Genomic DNA, 17,061 nt, shown 5'->3' on the forward strand with positions numbered 1-17,061 from the left:
CCCCGCCTCCGTGCTCTGCCCCTAGAAATGGAGAATGTGGGCAGCTCCCACATCCAGCTGGCCCTGGCCCTGCGCGAGGAGCTGCGGAGCCTCGAGGAGTTCCGTGAGAGACAGAAGGAGCAAAGGAAGAAGGTGAGGCGGGTGTGGGAGTGGCCATGATCACTGTGAAGGTGGGGGGGGTGGCCCCTCAGATGGAGCCCGTGGAGGGTGGGGGACAGCACTCCAGGCTTGGGGTTGAGAGTGACTTGATGGCAGAGATGGGCCGCTGGAACCAGGGCCCAGCATGCAGGCCTGAGAGCCCCACTGGGGGTCTTCTCCCGAGCCGTCTCATGCTAGCAAGAGGGACAGTCATGATCATCCTACTACAGCAGACTGTGGAGGGTCACTGACAGTTCGGGGGTATCCAAAGGCGGCAACCTGATTTGGGGAGTCACCAGAAACTGGTCCTCAGCCCAAGGGTCTGGGCTAGTTGTCCAGGAGAAAGGCACACTTGGTGGCCAGCCATTGTAGCTGCTCTGCAGGGCTGCCCAGGCTGAGAGGGGCACACAGAGCCTGCGAGTGGTGGGGGGGTCTGTCGGGCTTACCTCGGCATCCAAAGGTACTTCTCACCCATGGGTAGGACGTGGCTGTCCCTAGATGGAGGGACTCCATGGAAAGGAAGTAAGGTCCCCATCATGGGAGGTATGCAAGCAGAGTCTGGAGGCTCTTTGTCAAGGAAGCTTCAGGGGTGGGGCAGGGGTGGGCTTGGTGACCTCAGTGTCGCAGGGCCCCCTCCCAGGCCTGAGACTCTCTAACTCTCTGAGCACGTGGCTGCTGGGGACATGTGCTCAGCCTCTCAAGGCTTTCGTGATGAGGGTGTCACCCCAGACAGGTTGGGAGAGGCCAGCACACAGAAACACTTCTTGCTTGGAGATGAAGGATCATTGCAGACTCTCCCCAAAGAGCTGAAAAGTGGAAAAGTCCATACAACTGAGCTGTGAAGGGAAAGGCTTGCCGGCTCACGGCTGGGGCCAGGCTGGGCCTGGGTGTCCTGGGCAAGCTCTTCTCCTTGTGCCTCTGTTTCCCTCTTGCAGGCCACCTCCCGAGCTTCGGGGACCTAGCCGCAGACCAGGCCCCCCTCAGTCTTCTTAGACAGGGCTCCGGCTCCGATGAGCGGCTCTGACCACAGAAATCTAGCGTGGCTACCTGCCCTGTCTGCCCAGCCAGCCACCCCGGGGGACGCAGGCTTTCAGGATTCTAATTTTGGGTCCCTGAGCAGACAGCTGGTCTCCAGACCAGCCCCAGAGGTCAGCTCCGCCTCGTGCTGGAGCAGGTGACCTCTCTGAGTGGGGCCTTGCCTGCAGGGTGCAGGGCGCCCGTGGACACGGCGAGGCCCCAGACTGGCTATTTTGAGTTCTCCTGCGGCCAGAGGGCCTGTCGTGCCTGCAAGAGCTGTTTCAGCCAGAGACACCCTCCCCAGAGCGGCCAGGGCCCCCACTGTGGTGTTGTTTGCAGGGACACAGCCTGGCCTCGTGTGTGTGTGTATGCATGTGTGCGTATGGACACATGTGTGAGAGAGAGGGAGCAAGGGGGAGCGGGGGAGCCTGGCACCCGTGTGTGCCTGCCTGTGAGCAGGTGTGTGTCTCAGTGTGTGTGCCTGCCCCTCTGCGACCGGCTGGCTTGCCTGAGGTCTCCCCGCCAGCACAGGCCCCACTGAGACCCCAAGCACAGCCAGCTCTGGTCCTCCTTACACCGCAGTCTCTGTCCAAGCTGCATTTCATTCTCTCTGTCTGAACAAGAAGCCTGGGAGGTGAGGTAGGGGTGCAGTGGCCCTGTGTGCCCACAAGTGGTGAAAGGTGTGCGTGTGTGTTCCCCTGTGTGAACAGGCCCGTGGCTATGCATAGGGACGTGGGAGCGTGTGCTTGTGGGTACTTGTGAGTGGTGTCTGCGGGCGCTCTGTGAGTGTGTACACAAAGGCCTGAGTGTGCAAGTGTTGAGCAGGCGGAACAATGGGGGCCTGTTAGTGTGTACTTGTGTGTGTGTGTCGTGTGGAACCTGGCGTGCATGTGTGTGCCGGGGTGTGCGTGGCGGGTGTGAGAGGGCACAGAGGCTATGAGTGAGGGGCTCTGTGTGCGTGCGTGTGCGTGCACGTGCGTGTGCATGCATGTGAGCGCGTGTGCGTGTGCAGGGTGGGTAGTCCACGGATAGAGACCAAGTCCTGGCTGGAGTCTGTAGCAAAAAGACATGATGGGCCCGTCCTGTCCTGGGCTCTAGTCTCCTGTCCTGAGCAGAGACTGTGGCAGAGCAGGGCGTGGGAGAGGGAAGACATCTTGTCACTGCCCCCTTCAGAGCCAGGAGGGGATGCTGTGCCTCGTCCCGGGGACACGCTGTCCTCTTGGCCTCGGGGAGCGTCCTGAGGCCACAGCGCCCCCCCTCAGAGCCTCGTGTCCCCTACAGTACGAGGCCGTCATGGACCGTGTTCAGAAGAGCAAGCTGTCTCTCTACAAGAAAGCCATGGATGTGAGTGTGAGGGTCTCGGGCATGGAGGCGTGGAGGACTCACGGTGTGGACCCCAGGGCCCTGGGCTGGGCCCCTGGGACAGGGCCGGCCTCGGACCACCTGTCCAACAGCACACACCGTGGCCTGTTGGGTGCTCGGGGCTGCCCGGGGAACCAGGGGCCCATGTGGATAGGCCCTCCCTGCCCTTGGGGGGCTCCTGACTGATAAGCAGGCGGTCAGTCCCAGACACTGGCCCACAGGGTGACCCGTGTGGCAGCTGGGGACTGGGGGTAGAGGGAGAGGGGACCCCTGAGCTGTGTCCCCTAGGACTCTAGGTGAGAAGGAGAAAAGGGGTTCTGCAAGAGGGACAGCACCTGCGGGGGCCAGCATCATGAGGATGCATGGCATTTTCAGGGACCTGCTAGTGGTTTGCTGTGACCGTGTCTCTAAAGATGATACGGCCATGGGCAGGGGCACACGGTCCCCACAGGGACGGGGCCAGGGAATAAAACTCCCTTCTCCATCTCCCTTCTGGACCCCTAGAGCCCTGTCCCTGGTGAGGAGCCCCCATGCCACCCACAGCCCCCCGACAGGAAAAAGGGAGGCTGGGTTCAGGGAGCCTCACTCTGGGAGCCCCCCAGTCACGCTCTTCCACACCCCCAGTCCAAGAAGTCATATGAGCAGAAGTGCCGGGACGCCGATGATGCTGAGCAGGCCTTCGAGCGCATTAGCACCAATGGCCCCCAGAAGCAGGTGGAGAAGGTGCGTGGGGCCGCTGCGGCCATGTGGTGTCACCCAGGGCTGGAACAGGGCAGGGAGGGGAGGAGGGGGTGCCACAGACACCCCAAGAAAGGTCTGCAGCTGGGACGTCTGCTCACTCCTCTCTGAACCACCATCTCCCCATCTGTGAAATGGGTTTCCTAGAATCTCAGGGCATGGACAGATGGGGCCAGCTAACTCTCACATAAGCCTTGGAGAGGGGCTCCCTAGACCCATGTCACAGAGAGGAAACAGGCCCAGAGACGGTGAGTGACTTGTCCAAGGTCCCGGAGCCAAGAAGCAATGGAGAAAGGGTGCACGGCCAGGTCATCCAGACCCCAAGATCTTGACAGCTCTGGCCTCCGGGGTGAGGGTGAGCAGGGGCCGGAGGGTGAATTAGGGGCAGCAAGTTGAGGGCAGAGCCCAAGTCCCAGCCAGCGGGGTCCGCGGTGGCCAGGCGGAGCGGCGGGACCTGGCCCCATCCACGTTTCCCCCTCAGGTCTTCACATCTCGCTGTCACACGTGTGTGCATGCGCCCCACGCTTCTGTTTTTATTAATATTTTCTTACTGCCCCTTTTTGATTGTGGTCCTCTGTGGGGTGAGGCTGCAGTAAATGGTGGAACTTGCCCACAGTTGGCTCCTGAGGGTCATCTCGGGTGGCTCAGGAAGGGTGGGACAGGAGCACTTCAGCGCCCCCGGGGAGGCTGGGACCCCGAGGGCGGGGCCAGCTCAGCACTGCTCTCCCTCTGTCTCCTCAGAGCCAGAACAAGGCCAGGCAGTGCAAGGACTCGGCCGTGGAGGCAGGTACGCGGCCCCGCCCGCTTCCTCTGACCTGGGACGGCGGCCAGACAGGCCTGTCCACCCCCGCCCCCGCACACCTTCCTCACCCTGGGGACACACGCGGACACCCGACTGTGCGAGGCACAGGCTCACCGCTCACACAGTCATACGGGGGAAATACAAGCGTACGTGTTCCTGGTGCTTGGCACGGCCGGCCGCTCTGCGTGACGGTCCTGAGGCGGCTGCTATCACGATCCCCCGTTTAATCGAAGTGTAGTCGACAGAGGATATTACACTAATTTCAGGTGTACGACACAGTGATCGACAGTTCCAAGCCCTGTGCCATGCTCGCCATGCTGTGTGTGGCCACCTGTCACCTTACGGTGCCACTGCGTATGGTTGACTCTGTTTCCTCTGCTGTACTTTCCATCCCTGCGACTCGTGTAGTTCATCATGGAAGTTCCGCCTTGCCTTCTGGCAACCCCCAGTTCTCTGTGTTTATCATTCTGCTTCTGCTTTTTGTTGTTTTATTTTTTAGATTTCACATAGTGGAATCATGTGGCATTTCTCTTTCTCTGTCTGATTTATTTCACTTGGCCTCACACCCTCCAGGTCGTCCGTGTTGTTGTGAACGGCAAGATCTCATTCCTTTTGACGGCTGAGTACCGTTCCATTGTGTCTATGCACCAGCTCCCCTGTCCGCGCGCCGGTCGGTGGGCACTCCGGCTGCGTCCGCATCCTGCCCGCCGTACATAACGCTGCAATAGACACAGGGGCGCGCGTATCTTTTCCACTCAGTGTTTTCATTTTCTTCGGGTAAATAGCCAGAAGTGGACTTACTGGATGGTGTGATCGTTGTGTTTGTAATCTTTCTGAGGAAGCTCCACACTGTTTTCCATAGTAGTTGCGGCAGTTCGCGTTCCCAGCCACAGTGCAAGAGGTTCCGCTTTCTGCACGTCCTCACCAGCACTGTTTCTCGTCTTTTTGATCCTAGCCGTTTTGACTGGTATAAGGTGATAGTCCACTGGTTTTCATTTGCCTTTCCCTGATGATGAGTGATGTTGCGTGTCTTTTCAGATGTCTTCTGGTCACCTGTGTATCATTTTTGGAAAAATGCCTACTCAGGTCTTCTGCCCATTTTTTAATCAGATTGCTTTTTTTTAAAGATTTATTTATTTGTTTTAGAGAGAGACAGAGAGAATGCATGGGGGGGGGGCAGAGGGAGATGGAGAGAGAAACTCAAGCAGACTCCAGGCTAAGTGCAGAGCCCAACGTGGGGCTTGATCCCATGACCCTGAGATCATGACCTGAGCTGAAAACAAGAGTAAGACACTTAACCAACTGCACCACCCAGGTGCCCCCCAGATTTTTTTTTAATGTTGACTTGTACGAGTTCTTTATGTATTTTGAATATTACTCCCTTGTCATCTCCCATTCCGTTGGTTGTCTTTTCATTTTGTGGGTGGTTTCCTTTGCTATGCAAAAGCTTTTTAGCTTGTTGTAGTTCCAATTGTTTATTTTTGCTTTTGTTTCCCTTCACTGAAGAAACAGATGCAGAAAAATATCACTAAGGCTGACATCCAAGAGTTTACTGCCCAGGTTTTCTTTTAGCACTTTTATGGTTTCGGTCTCACATTTAGGTCTTTAATCCATTTTAGCTTATTTTTGTGTATTGTGTAAGGAGGTGGTCCAGTTTCATTCACATGCAGCTCTCCAGTTTTCCCAGTGCCATTTATTGAAGAGATTGTCTTTTCCCCATTGTATATTCTTGCCTCTTTTGTCATAGATTAATTGACCATATAAGCATGGATTTATTTCTGAGCTCTCTGTTCTGTTCCATTGACCTATGGATCTGTTAATGTGCCAGTGTGTGTTTTGATTACTATTCCTTTGTAGTATAGTTTGAAATCTGGGATTGTGATACCTCCAGCTTTGTTCTTCTTTCTCAAGATTGTTTTGGCTGTTCAGGGTCTTTCGTGGTTCCATACAAATTTTAGGATTTGTTCAAGTTCTGTGAAAAATGTTGTTGGTGTTTTGATAGGGATTCTATTGAATCTGTAAATTTCTTTGAGTAGTGTGGACATTGTAACAATATTAATTCTTCTAATCCATGAGCATGGTACATCTTTTCATTTATTTGTGTTGTCTTCAGTTTCGTTCATCAAGGCCTTTGTTTTCAGAGTACAGGTCTCTCATTTCCTTGATTAAATTTATTCCTAGGTATTTTATTCTTTTTGGTGCAATTATAAATGAGATTGTTTTCTTGATTTCTCTTTCTACTAGTTCATTATTGGTGTACAGAAACACAACAGATTTCTGTATATTGATTTTGCATCCTGCAACTTTACTAAGTTCATTTATTAGTTCTAATAATTTTTTGATGGAGTCTTTTGGGTTTTCTATATGTAGTGTCATGTAATCTGTAAACAGTGACAGTTTTACTTTTTCCTTACCAATTTGGATATTTCTTTTTCTTTTCTGATTGCTGAATAAAAATGGTGAGAATGGACATCCTTATCTTGTTCCTGATTTAGAGGAAAAGCTTTCAACTTTTCACTATTGAATATGGTGTTAGCTGTGGATTTGTCATACATGGGCTTCATTATGTTGAAGTATGTTCCCTCTAAACCCACTTGTTGAGAGTTTTTATCATGAATGGATGTTGAGTTTTGTCAAATGGTTTTCCTGCATCTGTTTTTTCTGGTAGTCTCTTATAATCCTTCATATTTTTGTGGTGTCAGTTGTAACTTCTCTTTCATTTCTGACTTTATTTGAGTCCTCTTTCTCTTTTTCTTGATGAGTCTGGCTAAAGATTTATCAATTTTGTTTATCTTTTCAAAGAACCATCTCTTAGTTTTATTGATCTTTTCTGCTTGTTTCTTTCTTGTCCGTCTCTTTCATTTATTTCCACTCTAATCTTTATTATTTCCTTCCTTCTACTAACTTTGGGCTTTGTTCTTGTTTTAGTTCCTTTAGATGTCAGATTAGATTTTTTCATTTGAGGTTTTTCTTGTTTCGTGAGGTAGGCCTGTATTGGTATAAACTTCCTTCTTAGACTTGCTTTGGCCGCCTCTCAGAGATGCTGCAATGTTGTGTTTCCGTTTTTATTAATCTCCCATTGTTTTGGTTTCCCTTTCGAACTCCTCATTTACCCCCTGGGTGTTTAGTTGCATGTTGTTTAGCTTCCATGTGTTTATGGGTTTTTTTTTTCTTTCAGTTTTTTCCTTGTAATTGATTTCTAGTTTCATAATTTTGTGATCAGAAAAGATACTTGATAGTATTTTAATATTCTTTAATTTACTGAGACTTGTTTTCTGGCCTAACATGTGATCTATCCTGGAGAATGTTCCATGTGCCCTCGAAAAGAATATGTATTCTACTGTTTGGGGATGGAATCTATGTACATGTCTAAGTTCATGCGGTCTAAAGTGTCATTCAAAGACATCGTTTCCTTATTGGTTTTCTGTCTGGATGATCTATCCATTGATGTAAGTGGAGTGTTGGTCTCCTAATACTGTTGTATTACTGTCAACTTCTCCCTTTGCGTTTGTCCTTGTTGGCTTTATATATTTAGGTGCTCCTGTGTTGGGTGCATGGATATTTACAGTTGTTATATTCGCTTGTTGGACTGATCCCTTTATCATTGTGTAATGCCCATCTTTGTCTCTTGTTACAGTCTTTTTGAAAAGTCTATTTTGTCTGATATAAGTATTTCCACCCCAGCTTTTTTTGTTGTGTTGTTGTCGTTTCCATTTGCGTGGAATGTCTTTTTCCATCCCTCACTTTCAGTCTGTATGTGTCTTTAGGTCTGAAGCGACTCTCTTGTAGGTAGCATTTGGATGGGTCTTATTTTTTTAAAAAGATTTTATTTATTTGAGGGGCGCCTGGGTGGCACAGTGGTTAAGCGTCTGTCTTCGGCTCAGGGCGTGATCCCGGCGTTCTGGGATTGAGCCCCACATCAGTCTCTTCTGCTATGAGCCTGCTTCTTCCTCTCCCACTCCCCCTTCCTGTGTTCCCTCTCTCGCTGGCTGTCTCTATCTCTGTCGAATAAATAAATAAAATCTTTAAAAAAAAAAGATTTTATTTATTTGAGAGAGAGACAGATGAAGAGCAGGGGAAGAAATAGAGGGAGAGGGACAAGAAGACTCCATGATGAGTGTGGAGCCTGACACAGGACTTGATCCCATGAGCCTGAATCATGACTTGAGTCAAAATCAAGGATCAGATGCTCAACCGACTGAGCCACCAGGCGCCCCTAGATAGGTCTTATTTTTTATCCATTCAGTCACCCAATGTCTTTTGATTGGAGCATTTGATCCATTTATATTTGAAGTTATTATTGATAGGTATGTATTTATTGGCATTTTGTTAACAGTTTTCTGGTTGTTTTGCAGTTCTTTTGCTCTCTTCCCTTGTGATTTGATAACTTTCTTTAGTGTCATGCCTGGGTTCCTTTCTCTTTATTTTTTGTGTATCTATTATAGGTTTTGGGTTTGTGGTTATTATGAGGTTCATACGTAACGTTCTGTGTATCTAGCACTTATTTTATGTTGATGGTCACTTAAGTTCCAACATGCTCTAAAAGCACTGCATGTTTACTCCCTGCTCTACATTTTATGTATGTCATATTTTACGTCTTTTTATTTTACTTATTCCTTGATTAATTTTTGTAGATATAATTGATTTTACTACTTTTTTCTTTAAACCTTCATACTAGCTTGATAAGTCATTAATCTACTATTTTTACGTATGTGTGCTTTTACTAGTGACATTTCTTCCCTTTCATAATTTTCTTGCTTCTAGTTATGGCCTTTTCTTTTCTATTTAGATAACCCTTCAACATTTCTTGTAAGGTCAGTCTAGTGACGATGAACTCCTTTAACTTTTCTTTGAGTGATAATCTTGCTAAGTAGAGTATTCTTGATTTTAGGGGTTTTTTAAACTTTTTTTTTTTTAAGTAATCTCTACACCCAACGTGGGGCTCAAACTCACAACCCCAAGACCAAGAGTCACACTTCCACCAACTGAGCCAGCTAGACAACCCTTAGGTTTTGGGTGTTTTTTTTTTTTTTTTTCCTGTCAGCATTTTATTCATATCACACCACTGTCTTCTGGCCTGCAAAGTTTCTGCTGGAAAATCAGCTGGTAGCTTTATGGTGTCCCTTATATATAATGAGTTGCTTCTCTCTTGTAGCTTTTAAGATTTCCTAGCTTTAATTTTTAACCCTTAATGATTATTTGTTTTGGTGTGGACGTCTTTGGGTTTGTCTTGTCTTATTTGGGGCTCTCTGTGATTTCTGGACCCTGGATGTCTGGACCCGCATGTCTGTTTCCTTCCCCAGGTTCGGAACGTTTTCAGCTATTATTTCTTCAAATAAGTTTTCTGCCCCCTTCTCTCTTTAACTTCTGGGACCCCTAAACTGCAAATTTTAGTACCCCTGATGTCCCTTAACCTATCCTCATTTTTAAAAGTCTCTTTTCTTCTTGCTATTTGTCTTGGATATTTTCTACTACCCTATCTTCCAGATCGCTGATCTGTTCTTCTGCATCCTCTAATCTGCTGTAGATTCCCTCTAGTGTATTTTTCATTTCGGTTATTAAATTCTTCAGCTCTGCTTGGTTCTTTTTTATATTTTCGACTTTTGAAGTTCTGAGTTCATCCACTCTTCTCTCAAGTCTGGTGAGCATTTTTATGACTACTACTTTGAGCTCTTTATCAGGTAGATGGTTATCTTTGTTTTGTTCTTTTTTTGAGGTTTCGTCTTGTTCTTTCATTTGGAACATATTCCTCTTCTCCCCATTTTGTCTGTGTTTGTTTCTGTGTATTAGGTAGGTCAGCTATGTATCCTGGACTTGAAAGTAGTGGTCTTATGTAGAAGGTGTCCTTGTGGGGCCCAGTAGCACAATCTTTCCTGTTCACCAGAACCAGGACTCCAGAGGTATCACCTACGTGGGCTACATATACCCTCCTGTTGTGACCTGGCCGTGACTGCTGCAGGCTTGCTGGTGGGGAGGGCTGGCCACCAACCAGCATGGCTAGCTGAGAGGGTTGGCTGCAGCTGCTGCAGCTGTGCCAGTGGGTGAGGTTAGCCCCCAGTTGCTCGGCCACACTCTTGCATCCCCCTTTTTAGCAAATGAGGAAATTGAGACACAGAGAGGTTAAGTAATTTACCTAAAGTCACACAGCCAAGGAGTGGTGGTGACTGCGTTTCAACCCAGGTTATCTGGCTCCAGAGCCCAGGACTTTCACAGCCCTGCCATCATGGGAGACAGACCCACTCACCTCTCTCATACACACACAGCCTTCTGTAGGCCTCTTTCTCTTCTATCCTTCACCTGATGCCAGAACCCCGCCCTCTGCAACACCCTTTGTCTCTGTTGGCACACCTCCTAGTCCAGAGAGCTTACCCCCACGGCACACCTCCTAGTCCAGAGAGCTTACCCCCACTCTCCCTGGAAATGCTCTCCCTTCTGTTCTGCCTCTCCCAGAACCCAGCTGCTCCCTTGGCTGGCAGAAAGGTGTCCCTCAGATTTCTGGGAATGGAGGCCATGGCCAAGCCTGCTGGGTTCCATCTCCACAGCTCCCATGCTCCCCCTACCTCCTTCAGTCTGCCTTCTTCAAGCCTCAGTTTCCCATCCCATTCTGTGAGAGGGTGGGACCCAGGGATAGCAAGAGGCCTGAACTCTGATCTTGACGTATGGGCTCTACTGCAGCCCTGGGCAGCTCAGAGCACAGTGGGGAGTTAAGAGTCACCCCAAAAAGACCAGCACCAGAGTAGGTGGCCTAACAGGCATTCAAATGAGGCACCAGAAGCCAGGGCAGGTCTCTCTGAGGGGGAAGGGGGCACTCCAAGGACCTGGAGGGCACTCTACACAGGGGCACTGTGGGAGCAAAGGGGTGGGGGTTGGGGGACGGTGTCTGGGCCTTGGCCTCCTTGAGGACCACCTGTGCTTCCAGAGCGAGTGTACAGGCAGAACATCGAGCAGCTGGAAAAGGTGCGGGGCGAGTGGGAACAGGAGCACCGGACCACTTGCGAGGTGAGTGACCTTGGACATGGAGCCTGTTTCCCAAGCTGCAAAATGGGAAAGATGTCCACCCCTCCAGCTGCTTCGTGGGGGAAGGCAAGGCAGCGGTGGGAGGAAGCCCTCATTGCTTCATTCATTCACCTGTCCACTCTCTCCCCAGGCCCCATGCTGGGTCCCTGTCTCAGAGAGCTTACCATCTGGCTTTGTGACCTGGGGCCCTTTGTTGCGGGGCTTTCACCCCTTTCTGCTGAAGTCAAAACTGAGGCTCAGACAAAACCCATAGCTTCTCTGGGTCCTGTTGGTGGACAAGGCCTGGGAGACAGGCTTCAGGACTCCGGGTCCAGAGCTCCTCTTACAACATCCCCCAGGACTTCTTCCAGTGTGTGGTGGAGCCTGGAGGGAGGGTAAGGGCAGGAACCAGAAGCCTCAGGGGCTGGTACAGAGGTGGGGATGGGGATCCCCAATAAGGGTGCTCCCACTGGACTTGGCTTTCAGTTGAGCAGTGTATAGCTCATCAGCCCCAGCTGAATCCAGGGGCCCAGTCCGGCCTGGCCCCGAAGCCCTTCCTCACTTCTCACTGTCATCCCACCTCCACCTCCCAGGCCTTCCAGCTGCAAGAGTTTGACCGACTGACCATCCTTCGCAATGCCATGTGGGTGCACTGCAACCAGCTCTCCCTGCAGTGTGTCAAGGATGATGAGGTGGGGGGCTAAGGACAGGGAGGGGCATAGAGTGAGCCGGGGTGGCGGTGCGAGGGGAGGGCAGCCTGCAGGCAACAGCATGACAGGTCCCTCTGAGTCCATCAACGAATACGTCAGGGCTTAGCCTCTGCCCCCGGAGCCCCAAGGACGGGGGCTCAGTATAGGGCCCTGGCTTCCCTGCCTGGAAGACTGCTTTTGTGGCTGCCCTGGCATCTGCCTCTTTGCTCACCCTTGCTCCAAGGTCTTTGGCTCTGCTCTCAGGGCCACAGAGCCCCCGACCCTCCCCTGTCGGGGTCGGGGAGGTAGGTGGACACCGCCTCTCAGAGGTTTGCAGAGACGCTGGAGGAAGCTAGGAGGCTCTACTCTACACCTGGTGCTCGCAGGGAGCCACGGCCCAGTCCCTCCTCTGCCCCCAGTCTCTCTGGGGTATCCTGGTGACCCCTACTGAACTCTGCATGCCAGGAGTGTTGGGATGGGTGCTCCCAGGAGAGAGGGGTGCTCCCAGGAGAGAGGGGCTGCCACTTCCACAGAGCTCTGACCTCTGTGAATGCAGCCTGAGAGCCATGAGCTCTCTTTTGAGGTAGCTCAGACCCCTGCTGCCCACTGCTGCTCCTTGCCTGACCCCTTCTGCCCATGGACTATGGGGTTTGGGGTGTCTTTTCCCCCCAACGTGACTTTAGCCCACCTGGTGGCCTCCTTGGGGCAGAGGAAGGAGTGTGGGCTTCAGACCCTCTCAAATGAAATCCAAAGTCCGGCTGCACTGAATTCTTGCTCTGTGACCTTGGGCAAGTCACTTCCCCTTTCTGAGTTTCCTTGTCTATAAAATGGGGAAAGCAGTGTCTACTTCAGAGGACAGGAGCGAGGCATGCCCCCTGCATAGGGCCTCGTGCACAGCAAGCGTTCAGGAACCAGGAGAAGCTGTCAGCCAGGGCTCTGAACCCTCACGCCACGGCCCCCAAATACAGGCACTGAGCTGTGCATAGAAGGCCCGTGAGGAGCCTGGTGGGATGGGGGCCCCTGGCCAGAGTTCAGGCCCACTGAGGAGCAGGACTTTGACGAGGGTGGGCATGATGGTGGGGCCTGGTCCGTCAGCCTCTGCTCCTTCCCGCCCCCAGCTCTACGAGGAGGTGCGTGTGACACTAGAAGGCTGCAGCGTAGAAGCTGACATCGATGGCTTCATCCAGGCCAAGAGCACAGGCACTGAGCCCCCAGGTGAGGCCTGGCCTGCAGGCAGCACAGCCGCTGGGGCCAGGCCCATCTGTCCCGAGGAGGTCTGGCCCCAGCTCTCCGAGGCTCTACTGCCGGGACGAGGCAGGGCAGCTCACGGCTCCCCTCTGGGGTCAGGGACAGTGCAGTCCCCTGGCTGGGTCGTGGCCTGCCGCCATCTCTGAGGCAGAGCATGTCCCACGCTTACGAATGCTACAACACTCAGAAGGGGGAGGAGAGACGGGGAGCCCTCCTCGGGCCTGTTCGGTTCCACGTCTCACAGAAGTGAGAGAGACCCCTTCCCCAAGCACCGAGGCAGCCAAGGGCCAGAATGGGAAGGTGGGGCCCCAGTCTGGATCTCTGGGTGGGACAAGTTGGGGTATCAGGTGGCATAGGTCCTTCCTGCCTTGTCCTCGGCCACCCTGGGCCTCACCGGCTTGCTGCCCACAGCTCCTGTGCCCTACCAGAACTACTATGATCGGGAGGTCAGCCCGGCATCTGGCAGCCCTGGCGTCCAGCCATCCTGTGGCATGATAAAGAGGTGAGGTGCCTGATGGGGCTGGGGAGGCGCCAGGAAGTGGGTCCAGCCTTCTCACCTGCGAGTAGCTCTCCCACATGTATTATTGAGCACCTACTGTGGGCCTGGTGCTGTGTTTAGGTGCTGGGCACTCTGAGGACAAGACAGACTCAATGTGGCTCATGACACCCGCAGCCCAAGGGGTCCCACACATTAAGCAAATAATCACAGCCCACTTACCAGTGACTGTGTTCAGAGCTCCAGGGAGGCCCCAGGCTGGCTTTGGTGTCCCTCGGGCCCGGCTGCTGGCCTGGGTTGGTTGCCCCGGACAGTCACGCTGCAGTGGTGACACTCTCTACCTGGGGACAGGACTCTTGGAGAGTTCCCTGGCTTCTCAGGGCCCCTTCTCTGGCCTGGATGCAGAGGGCCCCGGTAGCATGCATCACTATGTCACCTGCACAAGTCACTCACCTTCTCTGGGTCCGGAGCCCATGAGTTGTTTACATCAGACTCAGAACCTAAGGACTCTCTTGGTCAGGCCTTGAGTGACAACGGTGACAGCCCACTGAGAGCACCACAGCCTGCTCAGGGAGCCCTCCAGCAGCCAGGCTCCTGAGGGGGCTGCGTGCCCTGTCAGTGGGGATCTGAGAGCATCTGTGGGCTTCCTGTGGTGCCTGCACCCCACTCCCATCCCGAGGCCCCTGTGACACCCTCTCTCCCTCCAACCTCATGCAGAGAAGGCCCAGCCCGCGGGTGGTAGGGAAGGATAAGGACGGGTTGACGGATCTGCCAGCCCTCCGAGGACAGGGCTCAGGAACCCCGGGAGCCTCCCCTGGAGACGCCCCTGGAGGCAGACGTATGAGCCCCCGTGCTCAGAGCAGGAAGCACGCACGCCCCTCCGGGAACTGTGAGGGAGCAACGACCCCAGGAGGAGGCCAGGCACACCCTCACCATCTTACGGCGCGGAATCGGGGGGACTCAGGCCTCCCTGCAGGCCTGGGGAGGACCCGGAGCCCAACACAGGTGGTCATTTAAACAACTGGACAGAAGAGCTCACCTGGGGCGGTGTCAAGAAAGGACAGACAGGGGTGCCTTCGTGAGGACGAGAGAGAAAGCCCCACCAGGTAGAGGCGGCCTGGCCACTGGAGGGATGGGCAGGGGCCACTGCAGGCGCCAGCGAGAAGCCGGGCACGGCTAGGGAGGCGGCTGTGAAGGGCGAAAGGAACTGGGGCCACGGGTATAGACAACTCTGGAGAGACGGGCAGAGGGGAGGGCGCCCAGCAGCCTCCACGAGCTCCGCTCCTCCCAGCCACAGCCCTGCCGGCTCTCACCCTGACTCGGTTGCCCCAGGCGCAGGGCCGCGCCATTGCTGTTGTAGCTGCACGGCCTGGGGTCCACACGCGCAGGTCCCTGTGTCTCCGACCTGGGCATGTGTGTCCACCCCCGGACCCTGGCCTTGTTTGTGCGGGGGAGGAGGGGTCACAGAACTCCCCCGCCGGTGGGAAAGGCCCCTCGTGCCCCACCTGGCACTCCAGGGCAGGCCCGAGCCACACTCAGGGCCCCTTGGGGTCTGGCCCAGTCCCTATCCCGGTCTTGTCTCCCACACCGCCAGACGGGCCCACTGCACTCCGCAGCTCCTCCGCCCGTGCGGAGCTCCCCCTGCGCCTCTGCCGCCACCGGCTAGGACTTGGCCACCTCTGCCTGGTAAAGCTCTTCCAGTACTTGGCCTGACCCCACCTGGAAGCCTCTCCGGAAGCTGGGAACAGGGTCAGCCTCTGCTCACGCCGCCCTCAGCTCTGCCTGCTTCATGGGGTAGCCACGTCTGCTTCCCCACTCGTGCCCCCAGTGTCTGCCTCTTGCTCGTTCCGTTCTTTTATTCAACAAACCCTCATGACTCCGGCTCAGTCCGGCCTGAGCCAGGCACACGGGAAGGGCTGAATTACCCTGGCACTGCGTCGTGTGTGCACTGGAGTCCCTACGTCACACGGCCAGGGAGCGGCCGGGCTGGCCGGGTCAAGGTGGAGCACAGGGAGGAGGACTGGCCTGGCCCGGGCAGGGGGAGGCCCCAGTGGCACGCGAGTGGGCTGAACTCTGAGGGGCAGCTGCTTCACCAGTGGGGGAGGATGGAGCAGGGGGCTGGGGCACAGGACCCTGGGACCGGAGTGTGGAGGGCCTGCAAGGAGCAGGTGCCGCAGAGGCCCGGGAGGGTACGGCAGGGGAAGGGAAGGCCGCGGGGTCCACCCTTGCGGGAGCCCTCAAACCTAAGGGGCACTCCATACTGCTCCGGGCCTGGAGGCCAGGTGGCCCTGGCCCTGGAGCTTTGAGGGCCCCCTGCCTCATCCCCCTCTCTCCAGGGCCTACCCGCTTTCCTTCTCGTCCCCAGGTTCTCCGGGCTGCTGCATGGAAGTCCCAAGACTACATCATTGGCAGCTTCTGCAGGTGACTGGGGGTGACGTGGGGACCTTTTCCCTAGGGGAAAGGAGAGGACTCCTACATGGCATGGGCTGTCCAAATGCTTTTGTGCGGAGGCTGAGCCAAGTCTGGGGAAGCTCCACGCCAGGGGGCATCTCCAGGGATCTTTGCCTTTGAAAGGGGTGGGCTCCAGGCCTCTCACACTGCTTTCAGCCTCCACAGAGACCCTGACCCCAACCCCCGAACACAATGAGGTTGTCTACTCTACCGTTGCGGTGAAGGAGGCGCCGGGACCCCCAACCCTGCCAGCCCAGGGCTACAGGGTGCTCTATGACTACACGGCCCAGGTGAGGCCCTCACCCTCCTTTCCTCAGGAGGGCACAGGTGTGCCCGAGTGTGGTCACACAGAGGCACGTGCCCTGGGAGTGTGCACTTGGGAGTGGCTCTGTGTCTATCCGCTGAGCAAATGTTGATGAATGGGTACAAGGGCATGCGCAGGCGTGCTGACGGATGCTGGCGCTACCTGCCGGAAAAGGGTCCAAAGGTCAGACTCCCTGTCCTCAGGGGCCATGGGTGCCAAGAACAAGCCACAGCCAGAATGAGCCCCTCAGCTGGGCCCGGGTTGGTTTTCTGAGGTCCACGGGGATAGGATGGGTTAGGGGGTCACAGGGCAGCTGTGCCGAGACCCTCAAGAGTCTGGTCTGCTCCCTGCTTTGAGGTGAGGGTTGCAGAGCCCCGTCAGTCCACCTGGATTGAAGACAAGCAGCCCCTCGGGGCTAAGTGGGCTATGCAGACTCCCCAAGTCTGGTCCTTGGTTGGCGGGGGACAGACCCAGAGAATGAGAGTGTGCTTGCATGACAGGGGCTAGCTCACCAGTGGTGGGAAGGCTGTTCGCGGTGGGCCTGCAAATGTTTGGAGCATGGCAAGCACACCTGACCCTGTGTCTGGGGCAGAGCTGGGGGAGGGGGCAGCAGGGGGAGAGTGGCAGGAAGATGCCCCAGGGTGAAGGAGGCCTACGACAAACCAGGGAGGGCAGGAGGCTGAGTCCCACAGACACCCCACACCCTACCTGTCTCCGAAGGCCGCCCCAGCCCAGAGAGCAGCCTCGTCCTGTGGCTCCAGGAGACCAGATGCAGCTTGAGGACTCTGCCCACCTGGGAGACAAGCTCCCATTTACTGCC

At 54.3% G+C, this 17,061-nt stretch overlaps 1 protein-coding gene across 2 annotated transcripts in view; it reads left to right on the top strand.

The window, feature by feature from the left end:
• Positions 1-17,061, top strand: part of PSTPIP1 (proline-serine-threonine phosphatase interacting protein 1) — a 46,033-nt gene that overhangs the window by 28,587 nt on the left and 385 nt on the right. The window contains exons 5-14 of one of the 2 annotated variants that reach the window (XM_008708429.2): positions 26-132; positions 2,437-2,499; positions 3,142-3,240; positions 3,997-4,042; positions 10,977-11,056; positions 11,647-11,745; positions 12,861-12,957; positions 13,402-13,492; positions 15,852-15,907; positions 16,094-16,227. In XM_008708429.2, the coding sequence (XP_008706651.2) occupies positions 26-132; positions 2,437-2,499; positions 3,142-3,240; positions 3,997-4,042; positions 10,977-11,056; positions 11,647-11,745; positions 12,861-12,957; positions 13,402-13,492; positions 15,852-15,907; positions 16,094-16,227 (872 nt within the window). The remainder of the gene's footprint in view (positions 1-25; positions 133-2,436; positions 2,500-3,141; positions 3,241-3,996; positions 4,043-10,976; positions 11,057-11,646; positions 11,746-12,860; positions 12,958-13,401; positions 13,493-15,851; positions 15,908-16,093; positions 16,228-17,061) is intronic. The other variant, XM_008708430.2, reaches the window with a different exon arrangement.

The sequence above is a fragment of the Ursus maritimus genome, unplaced genomic scaffold (assembly GCF_017311325.1).
Source record: "Ursus maritimus isolate PB19 unplaced genomic scaffold, ASM1731132v1 scaffold_27, whole genome shotgun sequence".
In the NCBI taxonomy this organism is placed as follows: Eukaryota; Metazoa; Chordata; class Mammalia; order Carnivora; family Ursidae; genus Ursus; species Ursus maritimus.